General features: G+C 37.8%; 4 protein-coding genes across 4 annotated transcripts; 1 reads left to right on the forward strand and 3 right to left on the reverse strand.

Annotated features, from left to right (window-relative positions):
• Nucleotides 1–586: 586 nt before the first annotated feature.
• ALF4 (aberrant root formation protein) lies at nt 587–4,651 on the forward strand. Its single transcript, XM_021969708.2, has 13 exons — nt 587–934; nt 1,032–1,181; nt 1,287–1,359; nt 1,501–1,676; nt 1,781–1,840; nt 2,007–2,151; nt 2,269–2,328; nt 2,431–2,696; nt 2,808–2,879; nt 3,074–3,151; nt 3,256–3,456; nt 4,134–4,185; nt 4,344–4,651. Exons 1-13 carry the CDS (start codon nt 710–712, stop codon nt 4,562–4,564), a joined length of 1,779 nt encoding a protein of 592 aa, XP_021825400.2. The 5' UTR covers nt 587–709; the 3' UTR covers nt 4,565–4,651.
• A 1,743-nt stretch (nt 4,652–6,394) lies between these two features.
• Nucleotides 6,395–9,858, reverse strand: LOC110766419 (uncharacterized). The gene is made up of 4 exons (XM_088246498.1): nt 9,265–9,858; nt 7,541–7,603; nt 7,187–7,318; nt 6,395–7,036 (listed from the first exon to the last, which is right to left on the reverse strand). The coding sequence occupies exons 1-4, from the start codon at nt 9,601–9,603 to the stop codon at nt 6,779–6,781; spliced, it is 792 nt and encodes a 263-aa protein (XP_088102624.1). The 5' UTR covers nt 9,604–9,858; the 3' UTR covers nt 6,395–6,778.
• A 3,398-nt stretch (nt 9,859–13,256) lies between these two features.
• Nucleotides 13,257–14,435, reverse strand: LOC110766388 (uncharacterized). Its single transcript, XM_021969709.2, has one exon. It carries the CDS (start codon nt 14,238–14,240, stop codon nt 13,698–13,700), a length of 543 nt encoding a protein of 180 aa, XP_021825401.1. The 5' UTR covers nt 14,241–14,435; the 3' UTR covers nt 13,257–13,697.
• A 1,926-nt stretch (nt 14,436–16,361) lies between these two features.
• Nucleotides 16,362–17,508, reverse strand: LOC110766418 (uncharacterized). Its single transcript, XM_021969750.2, has one exon. The coding sequence runs from the start codon at nt 17,346–17,348 to the stop codon at nt 16,809–16,811; it is 540 nt and encodes a 179-aa protein (XP_021825442.1). The 5' UTR covers nt 17,349–17,508; the 3' UTR covers nt 16,362–16,808.
• Between the last annotated feature and the right edge of the window lie 6,286 nt (nt 17,509–23,794).

Below are 23,794 nucleotides of genomic sequence, written 5' to 3' on the forward strand. Positions count from 1 at the left end.
TTCGATCCCTGCTCTCGTACAGAGTCACCACTTTGGCTAACACTTTACCCCTTACGGGGCGACCCGGTGTGAGTGGGGATTAGTCTGGGTTATGGTTAAGGCTTAAAGGTGCCACTCATAGTTGGGGCCAATCCAGGACCATCTCATGGTTCAGACCAAAATAAAAATTACACTCTAAATAATAATTTCAACAACTTGTTACTTAATGTCTATACTCTAAACCTCATTAATAAATTCAAAAGTGCAAATTGAATGCAAAATGTCTCATCAGCTCATATGACATATATATGTTTTTTCTATATAAGTTATAACTTCAATGCAACATAAAGTAACAGTTGTGTGGTTATAATTTATAATATCGCAACATAATATTATCAATTCACTTCTATTATAACACATTAGATGACAAACAATCATTTATGTTTACAAATAGAAGTTAAACTCAAGCACTGGTTTCATATGTGACAACTTTATTCAATGTTTGCAATAGTCTATACAAGTTAAACTAAAGTTTTATAATTACTTAATTTAGAAAATGACAAATATAATATTGCCCAAAAAAGCTATAAAAACTGAAGAAAAAAAAGGGCAGCGAGATTGCATTCGCGCCTTATTGGGCCGTTTGGAAACAAAACCCTAGTGGAACCGAATTGGAATTAGAATACGCACCAACTCATCTTCTTCTAGATTGAGAAGTTGCAGCGACACCATGGCGGACCGTCTGCAACAGTCCTCGCCCCTTCTTCAAGAGATCCTAAACTCGTTGTCCAAATCAGTTGATCAACCGCAAAGCTCAGTCTCAGAGCTCACCAGCTTCCTCGATTCAGTCCTAGATGCTGCTCTATCAGACCCAGACAACGAAAATGCAGAAACCAATGCCTTCCAAGCTCTCACCGAAGTTCACAACTTTATCTCTTCCCCGTCACTGGACCAGGTTTCATTTCATCAAATTCATCTTCATTTTGTTTAAATTTCCAGTCTTTGTAAATTGTATGGCTTGATGTTTACAAACTGTTTGTTGGTTTGCCCAGGCGATCATTGATTCAATCTCATTTGAGCTGCCAATGGCAGTTTCCAAGTTTGGTGGTGTCTCTGAGAGATGCCTGGAGGTTGCTGAGAGCATTATTGATCGCTTTATATCACTGTGTAGTCCGCGAGACATGCTTTCAATTCTTTGTGAGGTATGAATGTTGCCTTTTTAGTGCTTTTTACCTCAACTTTTTGTATTGTTTGTTCTGTTGGGTTTTTAGCTCTTTGATGATTTTTTTATATTGTATTCGGGTCAGGCATTAGCTCCCCCAATTGAGACCATCAGGGATTCTGGTTATGTTGCGCCTCTTCTAAATGGGCTTTCAAAAGGTAACTTATATGAGCTTCCCTAATGGTATTGTTATCAGATTTATTGTATATGTCATAGATGGATTTTGAATTTTGCCAATTGAGTTGATGATAGCACTATTTTGTTAATTTTATGTTTTTTTTTTCTTTTGTTAATTTCAGTGTTTCTTTCCCTTCAGAGGCGTCACTTTGAGCAAGTGAAAGTAGCAGTTCCTATTATCGTTAAAGTTTTGAAGGCCAGGTCTTTGGAGTTGGAAGATGAAGATCCAAAATTTAAGAATTTGTTTGACAGAGCTATGAGCATTGCTAATTCCATACGTGCAGTTTGTGTAAAGTTGGTATGTGACAAATTGATGCAATGGTTATTCCTGGTTAAAGACTATGCTGAGATTCTCAACATATTCTCTATCAGAACCTAATAATGTTTTGTTCTATGCAACAGGAAGGTGGAGCAAATGACAAGCTTCGTGCACTACTTGGTCTTTATGTCTTACAGATTATGGTCATACCTCCATACAATCTAAGTTCTCGTTTCACTGTTCTTTTTTTTTTTTTATCTGTGTTATATATCTACCCAAAAAAAAAAAATCAATCTAGACTCTATTATATCATGCCTCCCGAATTTGGTTTGCTATGTTTTTTCTTTTAAAAACACTGTTGATCTGCAGGCTCTTGTCAGCATGAATCACAAAGTTTCAAGTTCTCAGCCCTTTGTATTGCAACTGTCTAGTTTCTTCCCATTTTGTGGTTTGACGTATCTTGGTGTAATAACTGGATCTGTTGTTGACATAATATCTAGGACTGTAGTTGGAGGTATATCCCTTGAATCACTACTATTCCTGCCCATGTATTATATGTTAGTTCACTCTATTTGTTATCCAATTTTAGACCTTGATGTTTCTTTTCTGTTCTTAATTTCTGCACACTCAGAGGATGAAGATGATTATATGAGTAATTTATCCGATGTCAAGCATGGGGCATCTCTTTCAGGTTTATGTTTCCGAATGCTGATTGCTCCTTTTCTTATTGTCTCAATTTTTTTCTAGCTTGAAACTTTGTTTTGCTTTGGTTTTTTCTGTTGCTTTATTGAAGTGATCTGGGGCCATGCCTCTGATGAGGTTGTTAGAGCTGCTGAGGAGGATTTGGCCTCTGTCAGGGATGAACTTAAGAATAACCAGACTAAAAGGTGGCAAGCTGTTGGCATGCAAAAGCACATACTAGCTTCTGTCACTCTGCCATGGGAACTTAAAAAACATGCCATCAACTTCTTGCTCTGCGTTACAGATGGAAATATCTCCCACTATGATGAACATGAAGACTTCTCATCTTATATGTCTAGCATTTTTGCTGCTCTGCAGGTTGCCTCTTGCCATCATTATACGTTGCAGGAGTTTCATATTTATCAAAGAGGAAAAGAGTCTAATCTTTGTTTTTTTTTTTTCACCTCTTGTGGGCATGGTACATTTTAGGCTGTGCAAATGGTCATCATATATGCATCAGATACAGTGCTCCGGAAGAATGCCTTTGAAGCATTCAAAAGGGTGAGGATTTGTGTTATTTTTTCCTCGGTGTTGCGTTTACCTATAATATATGTATTCTGTCACATTTTTAATTAGCGAGTAATAGCTCAGCCTATGGTCATTTAGTAGTAAGCTTTTGTATAGAATGTACTCTACTTCGTTTGGTTTAGAGTAAATTAACATTAATACTTACTTATGTTTACCATCAAAACCAGATTCTTGCTGATATTCCAACTTCTCAGAGGTTTGACATTTTAAAGGCTTTGATCACAAAAAGTGATTCTTCCTCTATGGTAAAACCTTGGGCGCCAGTTTTTTTTATATGTATTCCTTCCTTTTTTTGTCAAATTAGACTTGATGCGACATTACCTAATGTGGGTGTTTCAACCTTATACAGATTGCAATCCTTTTAGATATTGTTAAAGGGGAAATGCACAAGGAAAGTCGCCATAGACTAGGAAATGACGAAGTTCTGCAAGCAGAGTATAAATCACATCCACATACAGTGCTTTGGACTCCCAATGTCCTTGCATTGGTGGAGATGATTCTAAGACCCCCAGAGGGGGGACCTCCATCCTTTCCTGAGGATAGTGATGCGGTATTTCTTCCACTTGCTTTGTTAAATTCTTTTTATAAATTTTCTTATAATTCTGAATTCTCTATGTTTGATATACCAATATATTATGCACGATATTATTTTATGTCGATAAGCTTCAAATCTAAGATTGCAATAGCATCTAAAGATATGTCTTACAATTCCTTAGCTGTCCCACAATTAGGGATGCTTTGTTTGCTTTCAACTAGGATTGGTCTCGTGCAACCATAGATTTGCCTAATATAACCAGCCAATAATCTTGTTTAACTGCTACAGATACAAATCTTCAAATCTCTGCAGGTCTTGGATTCCTGAACTTATCTTCTTTTCCTCCCTCACTTCTTTGGACATATTGTCATCTTTACCAATAATGGCACCATGTTATGTGGAATATATTCTTCACTTGCACAATTGTTGCTGTATGTCATTTCATTGCATAGCAGTTTTTAGTTGCACAATAGGCCAATCCCTCATGAAATGAACTGACATGAAGATATTTGAGTATCTAGGTTTTGTCTCTGTCAAAGATATTTGAGGTCAAATTTGATATGTCAATGAAAGGCAACAAAATGACAAAAACACGTCTTAATTGTCAAGACTCAGTAGCTTGTTTAGGCTGCTTGATACTTATTGGTTAACCTGTTCTAAATCGTTTGACAAGTTCTGTACAATTTCTATAGGTTCTGTCTGCACTCAACCTGTACAGATTTGTATTAATAACAGAATCGACAGGTAAATATCTCATCATTGAGTTAAAGCAATAGCAAATGTGGAAAACATTACAGCAAATTATACTTTGTCTCTGAGTCTCTACTTTATCCTTTAGAAAGAAAATGCTTGTTTACGAGTCTCATTTTTTACTATTTTTACCCTGATTAAAAATGGCACAGGAAAAACAAACTACACCGGGGCGGTGTCCAGAAGCAATTTACAGAAAGCCTATAACGAGTGGCTTCTACCCCTACGTACTGTGGTCACAGCCATAATGGCAGAGAACAAGAATGATTGTGGTATTTCCCTTGACGCATTTTGTACTTTAAACCCAATTGAATTAGTTTTGTACCGCTGCATTGAGCTTGTTGAAGATCAGCTCAAACAACACTCTGCATAAAAGTTGCCATCGCTGGCATGTGTTTTTCTAGTAAATTCAAAACCCACTTATGGAACTTTAGATCCAAAGTTTTTACACGGGCTAGCATCTCTCGTTTGTATTTCAGCTTTAGATACTCTTCCATTTATATATAGGAGTTTTTCTTTGGGAGTTTCACTAAAATACCCAAAATGGGGGCTGAAATTATAAAAATACCCAACACTCAAAACACTTTATAAACATACCCAAAACTCATAATTACACACACTCAAAACCCATTTATAAACATACCCAAAACCCATCATTACACACATACCCAAAATCCATTTTGGATAACCAAGGTGGTTGGTGTGAGTGGTTCGGCACTCTCATTCCTTAAGAGAGGTCAGGGGTTCGATCCCTGCTCTCATACGGAGTCACCACTTTAGCCAATATTTTACCCCTTACGGGCCGACTCGGTGTGAGTGGGGATTAGTCTGGGTTGTGGTTAAGGCTTAAAGGTGCCACCCATAGTTGGGGCCCATCCAGGACCACCTCATGGTTCAGACCAAAAAAAAAAAAACCCATTTTGGGTATGTTTTTATGTTTAAATAGTGCTTGGGTATTTTTATAAATACATGTTTAGGATTGGGTATTTTTATAAATATCTATTTTTGGGAGTTTCACTAAAATACCCAAAATGGGGGCTGAAATTATAAAAATACCCAACACTCAAAACACTTTATAAATATACCCAAAACTCATCATTACACACACTCAAAACCCATTTATAAACATACCCAAAACCCATCATTACACACATACCCAAAATCCATTTTGGATAACCAAGGTGGTTGGTGTGAGTGGTTCGGCACTCTCATTCCTTAAGAGAGGTCAGGGGTTCGATCCCTGCTCTCGTACGGAGTCACCACTTTAGCCAATATTTTACCCCTTACGGGCCGACTCGGTGTGAGTGAGGATTAGTCTGGGTTGTGGTTAAGGCTTAAAGGTGCCACCCATAGTTGGGGCCCATCCAGGACCACCTCATGGTTCAGACCAAAAAAAAAAAAACCCATTTTGGGTATGTTTTTATGTTTAAATAGTGCTTGGGTATTTTTATAAATACATGTCTAGGATTGGGTATTTTTATAAATATCTATTTTTGTTTCAAGCAAAGGATCTATCTCTTGGCCATCAATTCATGCCACGTGGCATGATCTGAGCAGTTGATATCATAAGCACTTTATCTATTCAAGGACCAAATGTTGTTCACTTGATGCCAAAAAGAACCACCAAATGTGATTGCTTTAGACTTTTCAGCAAAATGGCTCGGAATGTGGTTCATGCGTCCATCATCACATTTTGCTTTTGGGTAAAAATGCAAAACTAGATGCAGATGTGGATTAGGCCCTGTCTTAACAGGCGCGCTCCACATTTAATACACCTAGTCTGATTTAAAATACCATTTTGACAACAATTAAATAAAAAAAAAGGCACAATCAGATGGTTTATTTATGATTGACTTTTTTTATACATATTTAAATGTTATTTGCACTCCAAAATTAACCTCTTTCCCACCCTCCTTATGTGTGGTGCATGGCATGCGGACGAGTTTATAAAGTCAAAGTTGAAAGTGCTTATTTATATATAATAATATAATCATGGCTTTCTACTTTAAGGGACGCGTGTCTGCATATATAATTATGGCGCGTGGATGGATGTCCCAAAGTACACAAAATTGACATCAAATTTATGGACACAAAAATTGACAGACTAATATTGTCAGATAAAAATAAAAATAAAAATAAAAATACCAAAATTTTGAAAACTTAAAAATAATCAATAATACAATGAGTCATTGACACCTGTCTGTAAGTTGAAATTGTGGGGACTGAAAACTTTAACTTGGATTTCAGATAGGGTTTTTTAAACCTACAAAGAATGATACAAATTTATGATCTAAATAATTTGATCATTAGAAGTAACGAGGGTTTACCCCAAAGAATTTTCCAGAGGAAAGCAGCAACAGCTGTGACATAAACAAAAGCCTCTACAGCCTAATGGCTATGACTGCTAATTTACTAAAAACCCTCAAAACTTAGGTAAAAGGGATCCAGATCAGGTTATATCTGTAACTTCACTGGATACTCTCCCCGACTGACCTCTACTTGTAGTACTTATGAAGAGCTAGTTCCTGGAATGTGCTATGTTATCAGTTTCTTCATTGAAAGCATAATGCATTTACCCATGCTTTCCTCAGCTCATCCCGTATAGCGTTTCGGAACCAGATTCCTCTCCGCACGGCTCCATGTTTAGATCAGGAAGCAAGAAAGAATTGTCTCGGGCTGAAACAGCCTCGCGTTCACTGTAAGAATCGAATTGCACTTCTGGATTTGGAGCCAAATTTGAGGGAGTGCTCGAAGCTGTTCTCTCGTGGGGTTGACTGGAAATTGCTTTCCCTGCTCCATCAAAGTTTGCACTCAAATTCCTAGCAGGATGCATGTTCAAGTCGAGCTGCAAAACAAAATTATATGGTATTCAGCAAAAAAAAGCCCATATCAACTACCGTATCGTAATGCAGATGCAAATAATTGTATCCAATCTAAAGGACAAAAGGGCAGATCCACGAGATAGGATCCTAGAAGAAAAAACAGCAGAATTCACCTTGATTCTCTTAAAGTTCTCATTTTTGGCTCTTTGTTGCTTAAAAGTTGCTTGTAAGGTCGCTATTTCCTTTTCCAAATATGTCCTTTCCTTCAACAACGAACTTTCCTCCTCTTTAAGCTCAGCAAATGTCTGAAAAATGACATCCAAGTCCATATCAGATCGAAGTTAAAAAGCCTCCTATTGCAGATTAGAAAATGACAGTAACTAAACAAATATAAAAAAAAAAAAGAATCAAAACCAATCTGGAAATCTAATTAATTATCAATTCTCATTGCATCCCTTTAAATAATTGTTGTTTGTTATCTTGAACGTGAAACCAAGTGGGTGCCAAAAAGAAGATTTGGGTTTTACCTTCTTTCTTCTTGCCCTCTTGGTGGCAGTGGTGGTGCTGGTGGATTCATACGTAGCAGTTCCCTGAGAGACATAAATGCAAAATACACTTCAGCAAATACACCCACAAAAAGCAAAAAGAGGACATATCATAAAAGGACACCAAAAACATCCAAAAACCAATTTCTTTTCTTTTCTTTAAATCTCAAAAACTTTCACCAATCCAGTGGAAGCCTGCAATAATTATTCCTTTGCCAATTAAATTTACCGTCTCTCTGGACTCTGGATAAAGCTTCCCTATTCCCAATGATGAGTAGGCTTAAACCCATTTGGAAATTCACATCATGAATATCCACGTGGCCACACACAGTACAAGCTCCTTATTTTATTCCTCACGTGACTTGCTCACATGCCCTGCTTCTCCTCCCATGGCCTCCTCTCCTCCATAGTCCATACAAACATTGCCTCCCGCTTCCTTCCACACTGAACCCAAACCCCTCGTCCAAAAATTAAAAATAAAACATAAAAATATATATCGTAATTCTTTAAACTAAATAAGCGACAAGGACCACAGCCGCAACTCTCACCAAACCATACTTGACCGTCAGATTCGCATACCCAAAAAACTCAATCCCCCAATCAACGGCCCACAACCATCCCATCGAGTTCCTCTGGATCTCCAGAAAGTACAAGAATAAGAAAAGCGTAATCAAAGGAGATGATGGTCCATAAAAGCCGCTGGCTGCGCCAGCGCCACAGAGGATAATTACCCCAGCAACCCCCACTAACAACGCCACACCAAACCGAACGCGGACCTATCCCTAAGCAAAACTCACTTCCCCCAAATGGCCCCACCAAGCTTTTAAGATAGGGCCCACGTCACCACCACACCCTACCCCCCTTTTATTACTATGACCGAAATGCCCTCCCGCTGTTTGCTATGCCCATCTATATTCGTACTTTCGACTCGACGCGAGATGCGACTTTTGTCGTGAGCGAAAAGGGATCAGATGAGTAAGCTCGTCGTCTCAGGGAAGTTTCGCGGTTTTTAGTCTCTGCGTTGGGAGTTTGGAAGGGTAGTTTGGTAAATCTCGCAGGCGAATCAAGAAAGGCAGGTTACCGGCAAAAGGAGCGAGACGAAAACGTGAAGGAGGTCTCGATCTGCTACATCACGTGAGGGATATGGAAAGGCACACGCGGGTCAGGGGCATTTTGGTCATGAAAGTGTGCGAACGACGTCGTATACGGCGGCTACCGAGGGTTGACCGCCGGCGATTATCGAGCTAACCAAAGAAGGAAAAATCCAAAGAAGATAACGAAATGACGAATTTGACCTCGTCAGCATTAGCAGCTCAAGAGATGACAAACGAAACGCGATAGGAAATCAGAAACGTCGGTTTCGAAATCCAGAATAGAAAACGGAAAAACTGATGACAAGGTAAATTAGGTAGAGGAAGAAGGCCGAAGATGGTAAAGTGAAAAAGAAGCCATGAATGCGCGTGTCGTCGACGACACACGCTAAAAGCCTCGGCCGCCTCGTGAACACTGAGGCTCGTGCGGCTCTGGTCTCTGCTTATTAGCAGAAAGCAGAACGAGCCGCAAATACGAACAACCGCCGTGGGTATTTCCGTCAATTAACAAAGAGACTCGAAGAGTCTTCACTTCACACACAGCAAGCACAGATCAGCTAGCGGGAAATCCAAAGCGCAAAAAAGCGAAAAGCAGAGAAAGAGAGAGATGGAGACCTTGGATCTGGGACAGCTGGACTCTTCGAAGCCGTCGGCGGTGGCGGAGGGGGAGCCGGTGCCGCCGCTCCAGGAGAGCGGCGTGGTGGGGCTGCATCTAGTGGCGGAATCAGCGCCCTGCTTGCTGATGTTCCTCTGCCGCGAAACGACGCCGTCGAATCTGGACGCCGACTTGGAGCGTGGCAGGCGGATGCCCCACCTGAGCGGAATCGACTCCAACAAAGGAGACGAGGAAGACGAGGCGGCCGTCTGCGACTGCTTGAGCCGAACCAGAAGCTCCACGACGAGCATGTCGTCGGTCATCGCCGCGCTCATCCACTCGTCTTTGACCACCATCATCTCAGCAAATGGTTCTAGAAAGAGAGAGAGAGACAGAGACAGAGAAAAGGCTTTAGAGAGAGAAAGTAGGGTGGCGGATGAATGAATGAGAGAAGAAAAGGAGATGGGTTTTGAAAAAATATATATGGGGGGTGGGTCAAGAGGGGGTGGTGGCGTTAAATATATATGTGTGTATGTGGTGAAGAAAGTGGGAAAAAATTGATTCTTCAGTTTTTATTTTTATTTTTGTTTCTTCTTCTCTTCTCCTTCTCTTCGCTTGGTGTTGTTGTTAGGGTGGGTCTCGTCTGTGTGTGTGAGTCCGACTCTTTTTCTGCTCTTTCTTTTTTATTTTCTTTTATTTTTTTAATTTTTCCTGTTTTAAGTGCTGGGCCCACATGGTGACGTGTGTCGCTGACAAGATTCAATTTGTCATGGGTTATTATTATTGGGTTATGCCCATCTGAATTGGGGGATTTGCGATAACGAGTAACGAAACGACAGCGTTTTTTGCTGTCCATCCGCTTGCTCCTCCACTGCTTTGCTTTGTGTGATGCGCTCCTTTTGTGCGCCAAAGGGGAAAAGGGCATGAGCATGACCACTTCAAACTTTACGGCCTATAAGTATATATATATAACTTAACTTTAATTTACTTTACCAAATCCAAAAATGCTTAGCCTAACAAATATATAAAACAATGTTTGCTTCAAATTTCCGTCTCCAACTCTATCTTTCAACTTTCTTTTCAACGTGTTTGCTAAATCGAATAAAACATCCAATCCAAGCCTCTCTAATTCCACAATTCACACATATACTTAAAATTAACTCAAGTTTAAAACACAAGGAACTCCTTTTTAAATCATTAATACGCAATATGTCAAGACACTTTTAGGTAAGTTGACGAAAGAAACAAAAGAAAAAAGAGAGTTTTAATTTCAAATTATTACATATCAAATAGTGTTGTTTGCGCTTTTCAAATTCTTGTTGTCACTCTTATTTGAATGAACGAACACAAGAGGGAAGCGCAAATAGCACTCCCCTATTATATTCTATAAGGTAATATTTTCTAGCATTTTATACTAGTATATTGTTAATCTGGCACCACGCGTTACAATTAATATTTTAAATTATTAGTCTGTTAATACATCATGCCGAACTATTTAGTATAATTGAGGTTCGAAATCCATAACGAAAGGAATTATAAAACTAATTAGTATAGTTGAAAACCATTATTAGAAAGTTAGGTGGACAATGTTTAAGCATGAGGGTTATACTAATCACTTAATATAACAATCGATCCAGAGGCAAAGTTGTTGCCTTTCCATAAGTATCTTACCACATCTAGTAACTCTAAAGATTCTTTGATCTTATCATCACCTTTACTTTTTTTTTTCTTTCAAATTTTAGCTATCAATAATACAATTTGTCATTTTTTAGTATATCTATCACTTTTTGTAATTAAATATGAACAAATAAAACATCAGCAACTTAATTTGATCTGCTCTGTTTCATCACAGAAAATTCATGAATGTTCATCGGCATCATTCAGAAGGGTTTGCAAGTAAATGTTCTGCATGATCAAAAAGCTAGCAAGCTTATTGATAAGGTTGCCTTTTTGGGTATCTGAACTTTACTATTAGGCTCGTGAACTGGGGGAGGTTTATCTCTTGCCTAATCTCAGCTGCTTTTATCTAATCTTGTATTCGGCGGGAAATATCTATTTCTCAATCACACTATACTTTCATACTGTTTTCTTTTCTAGGTCATAAATTTCCACTAGAAGCGTAAAACAAGTCGGATTATCACCAACGTAATTTGAATGCGGTATACTAGACCGGGTGTTACACAAGTATACGAAATGTCTAACACATCAAATACGAGTACACGTAGTGGTGGAGCCACTCTTCCTATGCCAAGAGCGGCACTGACCCCCCAATTTTCCACATCTCTCATCTAATATGTTACACAACGAGTAATAGACAATTTGTAATTTAAGTTAATGGCTCATCTAAAACAAATTATGCATACTAAGTTAGAAATATTTTAGCTCTAATATGTAACTCTTGAAAACTTATGCATTTGATATACTCGTATTATCTATTTCACCACCCCCTTTCCCCAAACCTTGTAATTCTAGCTCCGCCCCTTAGTACAAGTACGAAACGGTCTAAACAAAATACAAGCACAAACATGAAATAAGTTTTTACTAGAACGATGGACGACAGAGTTAGTATTTTATTTTCTCCGTTTTGTTTCTTTTTGCCAATGGATCATGGGGCTCGATGAAAATTCTGCAGGACCATTCAAAATCAGCTGCATATTTATGGAAACCCTCGAAATTGTAATGAAACATTGAAAACATTTGCCCTTTTCTGGGAGCCAGCTTCAGCCCTCTAGGGAATGGATATCATAAATCCAGTTGGTGAAGGATCCGTCCAAAAAGGATATTCAAGGTTCGAAAATGCAGTTGGTGAACCCAAAAAATGCAGGACCTAATTTTATATTGCTGCTGGATCCAAAATAAATTTGAGGCAGCAAGTGTGAGTTATTGGGAGATTGCGTTAATCACGGCCTTAATGTGGGTCGTGGCCTCAGAAAAGAGTTTGGACTATCAAAATACAGGGCCGTTTTCATTTGGACTCGTTCATATCATAAAAACTTTTATTGCCCAAGCAAATACTTTATGTGATATTAATCTGTCACAGTACCAACTTTTGCTTTGAAAGTCTATTTTTTCTTTTAATTTTATTTCATTATTAATTTGATCAATACACTCTAGAAAAGTATTAGAACTTAGGTTACGGATTTTATTTTATTTTTAAAAAAAATTTTAGGGGTTCTTGATGCACTGATCAAATTTTAGGCTGTCCAAGAAAGATTTTGTAAACCCAAATAAACGTATAGCAACCCCTGCCAGCCCATAAACATCGCGTGGTACAACGGAGTGTAGTCTAGTCCAGTGAAAAAGAGCATTAACTTGCAGACTAGTATTTTCATGTTCAAATTGCAAAAACTGCATCACCAAGTTTCATGGACCAAACATATTCGCACACTAATTGCTGGTGCACCTAACCCATAACCTAAATATGACAAAGCTATAAAACTAAATATGAATTAAAAGAAAACATATCACACCTCCATATTAATGATTATTTTTTTTATAAATTTTTTGACCTTTACTCATTCAAATAGAGTTCGTTTGGGAGTGATTTTGGATGAACGAAACATTTTGCACTCCTCCCTTTAAGCTCCATAATTTCTGAAACTGAAAACAAGTTCTGCCAACGTCTTTTGAAGCTTTGGTCCAGCAAGCTCATAGCTCAGCATCCAACATTTGGGCCTGACCAAGACCAAAAGCAAAACCAGTAAAAGTCACCATAGTTGTCCCTAACTGAGCTGCAGACCCTTCCACTGACATAAAAAGTGATTCTGTTTATTGCGAAGCCATCTGCTTTTCTTTACCTTTAAGAAAACGAAAAATAGAGACTTGCTTTTTTGCTTTTGCTTTTGATAGCTCCAACCAAAAGCACTGTTGTAACCCATTTGATTTTTACTAGCTTTACAACCCATGTTGTTCATCATAATCTCACAGCAATTGAACTTTCCCAGAAGTCAATTACCACAAATCAAACCACATTTCTGTTTGTTTCAATTTGTAATTCCATCAAACACCAATATAATTAAAAACCAAATTTCACTAATAACATATTTGCAACTACAAGTAAAAACTTAGGACACAGAATATAACCTAATTTTACAGATACAGCTCCTGAAAAACTATGCCTTCCAACCCAAATCTAATCTTATACTTGTACCGTAAGACACAAAGGAAATGCAACCAAGCCCTAATTTAATTGAAAACAAAAAACAAATTTAAAGAAACAAGAAAAATTAAGCCTTGTACTTACTGCTGCACATAATTAAAATCCCTAACCCATAAATTAATCTAAAAAGAAGAAAAAGCGTTGGGTCGAATTGTGACCTCATCCATCTATCTTCCCACGAAAAGATAAGGGGAAGGGCGAGAATTAAACAACACGACCCATCTACGACAAATTGAGCCAAACCGGGTCTCTATACTGCTGCACATGCTTGTCCGCCATGGACCGGCGATCCATCTACGACAAATTGAGCCGCAGAAGCTTCAGCAGCTCGCTTGCAGCTTCATCGGTGCTTGAAGGGGCGCTCTTCTTTGCGAAGAACGACGGCAGAGGTAGGGACTCCGGGGGAGGCGCAGCTATACACGACGACGACCCGGCGTAGAACCCGGAAGCCCAGTTGGGTTCCGGTAGTTTGGCAGGCTTCGGAAGAACCGGAACCATCTTCGGGTCAGGACCCATCCGGCTGGTGGATCCGAGATTCGGAACCTGGGGACTGGGATTCTGCTTCGGTGGTGACCGAACCGGCGTCGCTTTGGGGATTTCCTCGCCGCGTTTTAGGATTTTGACCTGGCCCATGACGAGATTCTTGGGGGCGGCGGGTTTCTGGATCGGAGCGGGTGGGTTGCTGTTGGGCCGGGTCGGCCTTCGCTTCTTCCGGTCGGTTTGGGGAGAGCTTCTGAGCCGATTAGGGTTAGGGTTTCGATTGGAATTCATCAGCGCTTGTTGAGGTGAGAGAGAGTCTTTGAGGCAATTCTGGGGACTGAGAACTTGAACACCCATCTAAAATCTCACAAAATCAGAACCAAAAATTGGAGCCCTTGCGACGAAAGAGAAGGAGAAATGAGAAAGTTGGAGAATTTACAGAGAGAAGGGAAAGCGAAGATGTGAATGTGTGAAGACTGAGAAGGAAGGAGGGTTGAGTTTTATAGGGGAAGAGACCTAAAGGCAATAGGAGTAGGAAAAGCGACAAAAGGCGGTAGTGTATAATAGAATCCACTTTCATCAACCCCCTTTGGGGGTTTCCCACACTGGTTTTAGCCATCATTATTGTTTCCCTTCACGAATCACAATTAGGTTTCCTTTCTTTTTCTTTTTAGGAAAACAATTACGTTTCCCAAAACACCATTTGTTATTTTTTAAAGTGATTTAAAATTCAAACTTTTCTTAGTGAAGAAGAAAGTGCCCCAAATTAGATATTATGTTGTTTTTAGGCTTCCTAAAACACATTTGTTATTTTTTAAAGTGATTTAAAATTCAAACTTTTCTTTTTGAACTTTTAAATGTGTGTAACCCTATTATTTGAACCACATAAAATGTGTTACCAAAATTCGTTATTATTGTGTTTATGAGAACTCCTTTTTTAAAGTAATTAAAAAAATCTATGGATGATTACGTAATTTACAAATATGATTTATTAGCTTTTCTTTTTGCTTTTAGGTAGCTTGCATGAGGGTTTGTCTTTTATTATCGGAGTTCTAAAATAATTTTCATCCAATGTTACAACGTGATTATCATAATTATTTAAAGTTGACCCTCCTTAACAAAATTTCTCACTACAAAACTTATTGCAAGCCTTATATTATTACAAAATCTAAAAACTTCTTTGGATGCTTCTCATAGCTCAGCATCCAAGACCAATAACAACCACCATAGCAAAGCATGGGTTTCAATTTAGGAGCTTCCGCTTAACCAGTACTTAGTTGCAGACCCTTCCATCGACATGGATTATGTTTTAGGGAAGTCATATGTGAATTGTGAATGGAGGATGCTCATTCTTATGTTTGGAAAAGTTGAGAAATGAGGATAAGGAAATTCATTTTATCACCTTTCCAGGTTTTGTTTGTGGAGTATTAGGAATTAAAATTGTTCACCTTTCTAACAATATCCTTAAAAAAAAAAAAATTAAAGATAAATAAATATGAAGAGTTTTTCTAAGGATAAAATATGATATTTTAAAAATAGAATACAGTTAAGTTAGTCATAAAAATTTGAATTAAATGTTTTCCCATGTGGGGAGAAACAAATTCCCAAACTCAGCCAAGGGTATGAAATTCCCTTTACACGGGAAGTCAATACTCATGAGCTCCAAAAGTGCACTTACCAAACATGCTAATGCAATTTCAAACTCATTCCTAAGCCCTTAAATTTTGAACCAAATGGGACCTTATGGTGTGTTTGGTTGATGGAAAATGGGGCTTGGAATAGAAAATCATGATTTCCCATGTTTGGTAAGTAATGGGAAATGGTTGCCTAACACATTAGAAATTAGGGAAAAATAAAACTCTCCACCCATTAAGGTCAACATTAAATGCACATTTTTATGACCATTTTGTCCAGTTCATAATTTACCACTTCGACCATTCTTTTATTTTATTCAATTCATATTTTCAAAATGGGCATATAATTTATACTAAATTTGTTTTACATTCATACACCAATCATGAAAAACTAAATTAAATGATTTTTTCTGATTATTTTCCGAACATTACCAAACATAGGAAATGAATCATCTATATCTCATCCCTTTTAAAAAAAAAAAGACATTGGAAATGATTCCCCATCAAATCTTTTGATCCAACCAAACAATGGCTTGAGAAGGAAAAAATGATTTTGATAGCTCCAAGTCCAAGCCAAGCCAACCCACCCAAACCACAAAGTCTCAAGAATTATACAGAGTCCAGTGAAATTCTGAGGTAACCATTTGATTTTACTACCTTCACCAACAAGGTACAAGTTACAACCCATGTTCATCATAATCCCTCAGCAATTGAACCTTCCCAGAAGTCAATTCCCACAAATTTCCATCAAACACCTCATACATACACAAAAACACAGCCATCTCCAAACCCCAATTTAATCACAACAAGATAAAGGAAATTAAGAGTAGACAAAACACCAATGGAATTAAAATACCAAATTATACTAATAAATTGCTTTGCTACTATATCGTAAAAACTTGTGGATACATGTACACAAAATACACCCTTATTTTAACAGAAACATCTCCTAAAAAACTATACCTCTCAACCTTAAATAGTAAGACACAAAAATAAAAGCAACCCAACCCAAATTTAATTGAAAACTAAACAAAAAATAAAATACTAAAAATTGGAGCCAACCCAAGTTACCAACTACTGCTGCACATAATTAAAATCCTTAACCCAGAAATTAATCTAAAAAGAAGAAAAAGCGTTAGGTCGAATTGTGACCTCATCCATCCATCTTCCCACGAAAAAATAAGGGGAAGGGCGATAATCACACAACACGAACATTAGCCAAACGCGGTCTCTACACTGCTGCACATGCTTGGTCCGCCATGGACCCACGACCCACTGGATCGCCACCCATCTACGACAAATTCAGCCGCAGAAGCTTCAGCAGCACGCTTGCAGCTTCATCGGTGCTTGAAGGGGCGCTCTTCTTTGCGAAGAACGACGGCAGAGGTACGGAACTCGGGGGAGGCGCAGCTATGCACGACGACGACCCGGCGTAGAACCCGGAAGCCCAGTTCGGCTCCGGAAGCTTGGTCTGCTTCGGACGAATAGGAACCATATTCGGGTCAGGACCCATCCGGCTGGTGGATCCGAGATCCGGAACTTGGGGATGGAGATTCTGCTTCTGTGGTGGCCGAATCGGGGCCGCTTTGGGGATTTCCTCGCCGCGTTTTAGGATTTTGACCTGGCCCATGACGACATTCTTGGGGGCAGCGGGTTTCTGGACCGGGGGGGTTGGGTTGTTGTTTGGCCTAGTCAGCCTTCGCTTACTCCGGTCGGCTTGTGGGGAGGTTCTGACCCGATTAGGGTTAGGGTTCCGATTGGAATTCATCAGTGCTTGAGGTGAGACAGAGTCTTTGAGGCAATTCTGGGGACTGAAAACTTGAACACCCATATAAAATCTCACAAAATCAGATCCAAAAATTCGAGCTTTTCGAGCTCTTGCAGCGAAAGAGAAGGAGAAAATTACAAACTTTGGGGGCTCTTGAGAGCCAAGGGGAATTTACAGAGAGAATGGAAAACGAAGATGAGACGGTGTGAAGATTGGGAAGGAGGGAGGGCTGTGTTTTATAGGGAAATGAAGGGGAAGATACCTAAAAGGCAATTGGAGTAGGGAAAGCGACAAAAGGCGGTAGAGTATAATAAAACCCACTCTCCTCATTGTTTTCGATTTACTTTTCCCTTCAACAATTAGGTTTCCTTTTTCTTTTTTGTTTTGAGGAAAACAATTTAGGTGGGTTTCCTAAAACTAAAACACTACTTTTTTTAAAAGTGATTTTTAATTCAAAGTTTCCTTTTTCAAGAAGTAGAAGGACCCAACTTTTTATTATTTAGTTGGAACCACATAAAATGTACTATCAAAATTCGTTATATTTTATATACTATTATTATTGGTGGACCTCGAATGTACATGGTAATTGAATTTATAATCACGTGAATTACAAGTCTTTTACATTATGATGTTTTGATAATCCACAATTAAAATACGTATATGGAAGGTTTAATTGGTTTGAAAATTTATTGTGAGATTGATAATTATAGGGGCATGTGTTTTTTTTATTTTTGGGAATATTCGATAGCAACTAAATATTAATTCCATTAACTTGTTTGTTTCCATCAAATCCAAACACGATTTACATGATATTGATTATGCGCGTGATCTGAAGCGCGTAGGAGACATATAGCTCCCTCCTTTTTTTTTTGGGTGATAGGAGGAAGTATCATTGAAGGCCCTTTTAACCTAAAACGCTGCTTTAATTCGTGAAGACGGTCGTGTCTGACGTGGGTTCGAAACCACCGCTGGCATGATTATCCACGGCCTTAATTCTTGCGCCTTATTTTTGTAGGGAACTACCACAATGCCACTATCAAATATTCTTTTTCTTTTTCTTTTAATTCCCGTACTAGAAGCATTGCAAAATAAAAACGTTTTTCCAATCGAAATAAGAAGACTCAATCCTTGTTGTGAATTAGGAATTGAATAATGTTAGTCAAAACAGATGACACGTGTCTAGAGCCCAACAGTGACACTTGTACCAATAACAAGACGCCAATTCACATAACAAATGGCATCTTATCAAGTACTGCAGCTCATAATGCCTTTTTATTCAACCATTAACATGTTGACACATATATTTATAATTAAAGATCGCTAAGTTTGCTTCAAAATTTCTGGTGCTTGTGAGTGGATCGGTTGCCTCCGCTACAGTGCTTCTTTCAAAAGGATGTAAACATTTTGTGAGATGAATGAATTTCATCTCTCTTTTTTTTAGGAAAAATATAAAAAAGATAAATGCTTTTTGAATATTCCATGTATTTTTTTGGTGATAGGAGGAAGTATTTTCATATTGTATTGGCGAGCTCCATCTTTCTTAGAAATGTGGTATAAAAATGTGTTTAGCTTATCCTTCCATAAAAATATGCAATCAATTTGGTTTGACCTTTGACCTTTGACCTTTGACCTCTTGATTTTCATTCAAAGACACATTCAGTTTCAAACCGCCCTGGCCAGCAGTCAACTTCGGCACAACGAAGGTTACGAGTCTTTTTGACAAGTCAGCGACCCAAATTCAGGAAACTAGGTCCAACTTGGTAATTAAACCCAAAACGAGAGGCAATCATTTAGAAGCCAAAAGACAAAGGAAGGGAATAAGAAAGAATCCCGTGTGCTCGAGACAACAAAAGCATCAGGCCCAAAAAAATAAAAGAAATGTTAGACAACAAACGCACATATCATATCAGTCCATTTCCGAACCTAAAAAAATCAATAGGTCCACGTGTCACGCGTATATTTAATTGGATGGCGTAGACGTGGAATGAGGACAGATGCGCCCAACCGACTTGCAAAGGATGCCTTCAACTCCAACTGGCCCGCCATTTCTCTATAACCTGTTGCCAAGCTGGAACTTAGGATGGCATCTGCTCTGGTGCGGTTACGTCTAAAGATTACTGCAACAGCCGAATCGAACAGCTTGAATTGGTTTAGTTTGGTTAAACCGGTTTGAACAAATCCGGGCAGTTTGGCCCACTCACATAACCCTTGCATCGAATGCTAATGGGTTGTGAAAAGCCTTTGCTTTTTTTAATTTTTTAATAACTAAATGGGCCAATTTGTTCTGGACTATGATTCTAAAAAAGGATTTGGTCAAAGTTGGGGCCAATTTGTCTGCATCTCAAATTTTACAAGACCCATTGTGTCAAACTTGTCAGATTTGTATACCAGGTTTGGTGCCTACAATTAATTTGGATTGAATTGGATAACTCTAGTAAGCTATAATTGTGTTACAACTTGGCCCGCATTGTTCCTTTCTCCAAATTAAATAAAAATATAAAATAGAAAATAGAAAATTACAAACTAAAAGTTTCTGTTTATACACCACCTTATTTTACTTATTCCGACCACCGACATTGGGCATGCGCCAGCCCTTGTACATGATCTTACAACTTGGAGACTTGTGTTTTTGGTAAACATATCACCCAGGCTTTGGGGTTTAAACTTGAATGAGGAGTTTCCCTAAGATAGACAAAATATGATTTCCTTGTCTGGAAGAAAAAGGGTTGAAAATCATATAGAAATAATATTGTACACATTCTCATTCACCCGCACTACTACATGGAGTGGGTGACGACAAATTCCCCGCCCCATGACGAGCAGGTGAACATGACTGATAATGCATGTCGAGCAAAGGGCCATATATGGTCTGTAAGTTGAGAGAAGGTTGGGTTTTTTTAATTGGTCAATGAGAGAAGGTTGCGTTGGCAAGCAAGAGGGCCCAAAGTGATACTTGATGGAGCGAAATTTCATTATATGTGTATTTATGTCCCATTATGTTTGAATATATTAATAGAAAGGATGGCAATAATTGTCCTGGATATTCATGTCACGCAATAACAGTTTGGATTGGACAATGTATTTATATGAATTATTATTATGTGGGTCGAAAATGAAAAATGTCGGTGGTAACGAAATCAATGATCACTGCATAATTTTAATCCCTAATTTTTCTGAGTGTGTGTGTACTGGCTGCTGCCACACTGATCAAAACTGAAGATTGTACATCTTTTATAATTTCATATATTTATACAATTTCCAACATCACTGACATATAGACTTTTCCCAACACTTGTGCACACGTGCTCCACGTGCTCGGAGAGACAAAGAGAGATTAACAATTTTTTTTTTTTAAAATTTAAAATTAAAATACAAACGATAATCTCAATTACTTTAACCTATAATCAAACTCATATGCAATGCAATGACGGATTACGGATGCATAGTACCCAAAAAGGGGACCTACATTGGGAAAATAAGGGGACATATGGAGGGAAATATGGGGAAACTTGGGAGGGGATAAGGGAGGGGTCCAGGACCATCTTGGTCTTTAAGTGGCTCCGTCCTTGGGCAAAGATGACAGATTCAATGTTGTGGTCAATTTACTTAATTTACATTTGTAAGAGAACAAAGGACAAAGACTGTAAAATGATTAGGTTTGTTATAAGCTTTAATGTCAATCAAATGTTGGAATAAAGGAGCAAAGAGATTGAACATAAGATTGACACCACTAGCTAGAGTGGTAATTAATCTGAGCTAAAGTAGAGCTTCTAATTCAAAAATAATAATAATAATCACCTTCACATCAATATTCAATAAATTAGTTGACAATTACAAAAGACATGATTATGAATTAGATTCTATCATTCTAATTAATAATTTATCTCCCATCACTCTCATTGCTAATGTCACATTAAAAAACCAATTAGAGGTTGCTCTTTCGGCAAGTTATCTGCAGGCATATGTGGCCCATTTTGCAGAAAGAAAGAACCCCACGCAAATGCATTTCTTCTTTTTATCATTTTTTTTCTTTGCTCCTCAAGTAAATAATGAATACGACTCTATTAAAGTAGACATGAGTTTATCCAAGTTGGCTAGAGTGAATTTGTTCTTCACTCTGTATCCGAGTTCAAATTCCTCTTTCCGTAATTTAGAATAGTCGCTTGTATTTAGTACCCGACGGCTAGCTACCAAATTGAGTATATGAAATTTGTTGACTGATAGTTGCTTGTTTACAAATGTAAAAAGACTTACTTTTCCTCCTCAACAACAATTGTTATTTCTTAAATTAGTTGAGCGGCCTCATCATTCTGTGTGAGCGGTTGATGGTTTTGCCATTGGTTCCAACAAGTTACTAAAGTTGATTACAAAATTGTTCTTAGGATGTTGAAAATGAATGGGGTCATCTCCAAAGAAAGTTGGCTTTTAATTAGAAGACATCCATCTTTTCACACTTTTTTCGAATAAAAAAGGAAAAAAGTTATGGCCAAACAAGAGAATAAGAAACGCACCCAAAATAAAAATAGAAGAAGAAGAAGAAGAAGAAGGTCCCGCACTCCTGCATGCACGTGAAACTTTATTTGGAAACTTCTTTTTTGCGTTTGGTCATAAGCCTGGGGCCATGGAAAAAATTGGACTGGCCCTAAAAGATATGCTTCTGTCGCCTAAAAAATATATAAAATAAAATATAATTATGGTTAATTTTAAAATAATTTATATAGCTTTCATTATTAAGAAAGATTTTGAAAAATACAATTTTACATATCTAACATGAACTCCCCGTTAATTTTATTACTTTGATATTTCATGGAGCATGTCTTTTTTTCTCTCCTCTGAAGAATCTTAATTGGTACCTTAATTTAGGTCCAATGGGTTAATAGACAACAATATATTATATAATATATATGGACAGATGATGATGTTTAATTTGAATAATTGATGGCATAATTACTTTTCTTAATATAATGGGTTTGAAACTCAACAATAATCGAGTGCACTCTTATAATCTACATTAACAATTATATGTAATCCACCTTTTTTCTTCTTCACAAAATATATTTAAAGTACATTTACTTTTGTTTGGTTTCACAAGTAACTCATGCAATCAATTGCCTTACCCCCATACCAATAAAATAGAGAAAAAAAGAGAACAAAAATCCTCTTATATAATAATGAGGGTGATCATTCCAATTCATGCTATAATATTATCCAAAATAGTTCCTTAATTAATCATCATCAATTATCTTTTTAATTAAAAACGAAAGAACTCTCAATCTCAAATTGGTAAAGCGAAATAATGAGTGGGATGTTTGTTTATGGTCTTGGTCTTGTATCATTCATCTTATTTTAAATAATTTTACAGAAACAACATGCATGCAGACAAAGCTAAAAAGGCCACAACACCTCATTCCTTAACCATGAGGTTGGGGGTTCGATCCCCGCCCATGAGAATGAAGCGCATTTCGTGGCCAGCCGTTTACCTCAATTGGGAGAGCTCCCGCGGCGAAAGAGATTAGTCACTACTGTAGGCGGTGAATGCCCTTGGGTCTCACCTAGAAAAAAAGGCCACAACAAAAAAGAAAAGAAGAAACCAAGAGCAACAAATTGCACCAAATTGCTTGATGATGATGATGATGAACATTGGAAGCAGAAGCAAGCAATTTGTAATGTTACAAATTGTCAGCTGTTGCATGCAGAAAGAAAGAGAGGATCAGACCTAATGGTCTGACTGAGACACTCTACCCACCCTTAGATCTTTGACTATTTTGTTCATCGCATGTGGGTCTCCTTCCCTATAATCCTTACCAATTATTTTTTATTTATTTATTATTTATAAATAAGAAAAATAAAAAGAAATAAAGTCCCCGTAGAATAAGCAAAGGACTAACATGGGTGCATACGAATACTAGATACATGTTACCTGTTTTTCACCAAACACGTGACAAACAAGTCCTTGTTTATATGAAATATTGGATCATTGATTTTTCCAATTTGGCAACTAGAACTAGAAGGCCGTTAGGAAAAAAAGAAGAAGAACTAGATGGGTAATCTCATAGCCTTGATAAAGGAAAAATAAACATTTTCAATGGAATCCCGCCCAGCGAAAAATGGTATTTATTTGCAGATCAATGGGATAGGGAATAGGTTCGAATCCCTATCGCACCCTATCATTCCTAATTTTGGCAAAAGAAAAAAAAAGAAAGGAAGCATTTATTTGTTTTCATACTTGTGTTGCAAACATATATGATAGTTTGAGGATGGGAATATTTTCACACCAAAAATGGCTATATGATGGGTTTGTTTAATGAATAAAGTATCTTTCACTATATTTATATTAGAGAGAAAAAAGAACTCACATTGGGGTTGTGGAATGTAGAGATACAACCAGTTTTGCTATGAAAATGACTCCATCATAATATATTTCATGTGAATCTTCATTGTTGTTAATTATATCATTTTTTTTTTCATTATATTTGTTTTGCACACATCTGATATTCTATAAATATATG

Source organism: Prunus avium, chromosome 1 (assembly GCF_965620075.1).
Source record: "Prunus avium chromosome 1, drPruAviu1.hap1.1, whole genome shotgun sequence".
Lineage (NCBI taxonomy): Eukaryota > Viridiplantae > Streptophyta > Magnoliopsida > Rosales > Rosaceae > Prunus > Prunus avium.

Coding starts and splice junctions, on each gene's coding strand:
- ALF4 (XM_021969708.2), top strand. CDS start 710: ATGGCGGACCGTCTGCAACAGTCCTCGCCCCTTCTTCAAGAGATCCTA. Junction 1,841..2,006: donor TTTATGTCTTACAGATTATG/GTCATACCTCCA, acceptor GTTGATCTGCAG/GCTCTTGTCAGCATGAATCA. Junction 2,880..3,073: donor CCTTTGAAGCATTCAAAAGG/GTGAGGATTTGT, acceptor CATCAAAACCAG/ATTCTTGCTGATATTCCAAC.
- LOC110766419 (XM_088246498.1), bottom strand. CDS start 9,603: ATGATGGTGGTCAAAGACGAGTGGATGAGCGCGGCGATGACCGACGAC. Junction 7,319..7,540: donor AGAGGGCAAGAAGAAAGAAG/GTAAAACCCAAA, acceptor GTCATTTTTCAG/ACATTTGCTGAGCTTAAAGA. Junction 7,037..7,186: donor AGAACTTTAAGAGAATCAAG/GTGAATTCTGCT, acceptor TTTGTTTTGCAG/CTCGACTTGAACATGCATCC.
- LOC110766388 (XM_021969709.2), bottom strand. CDS start 14,240: ATGGGTGTTCAAGTTCTCAGTCCCCAGAATTGCCTCAAAGACTCTCTC.
- LOC110766418 (XM_021969750.2), bottom strand. CDS start 17,348: ATGGGTGTTCAAGTTTTCAGTCCCCAGAATTGCCTCAAAGACTCTGTC.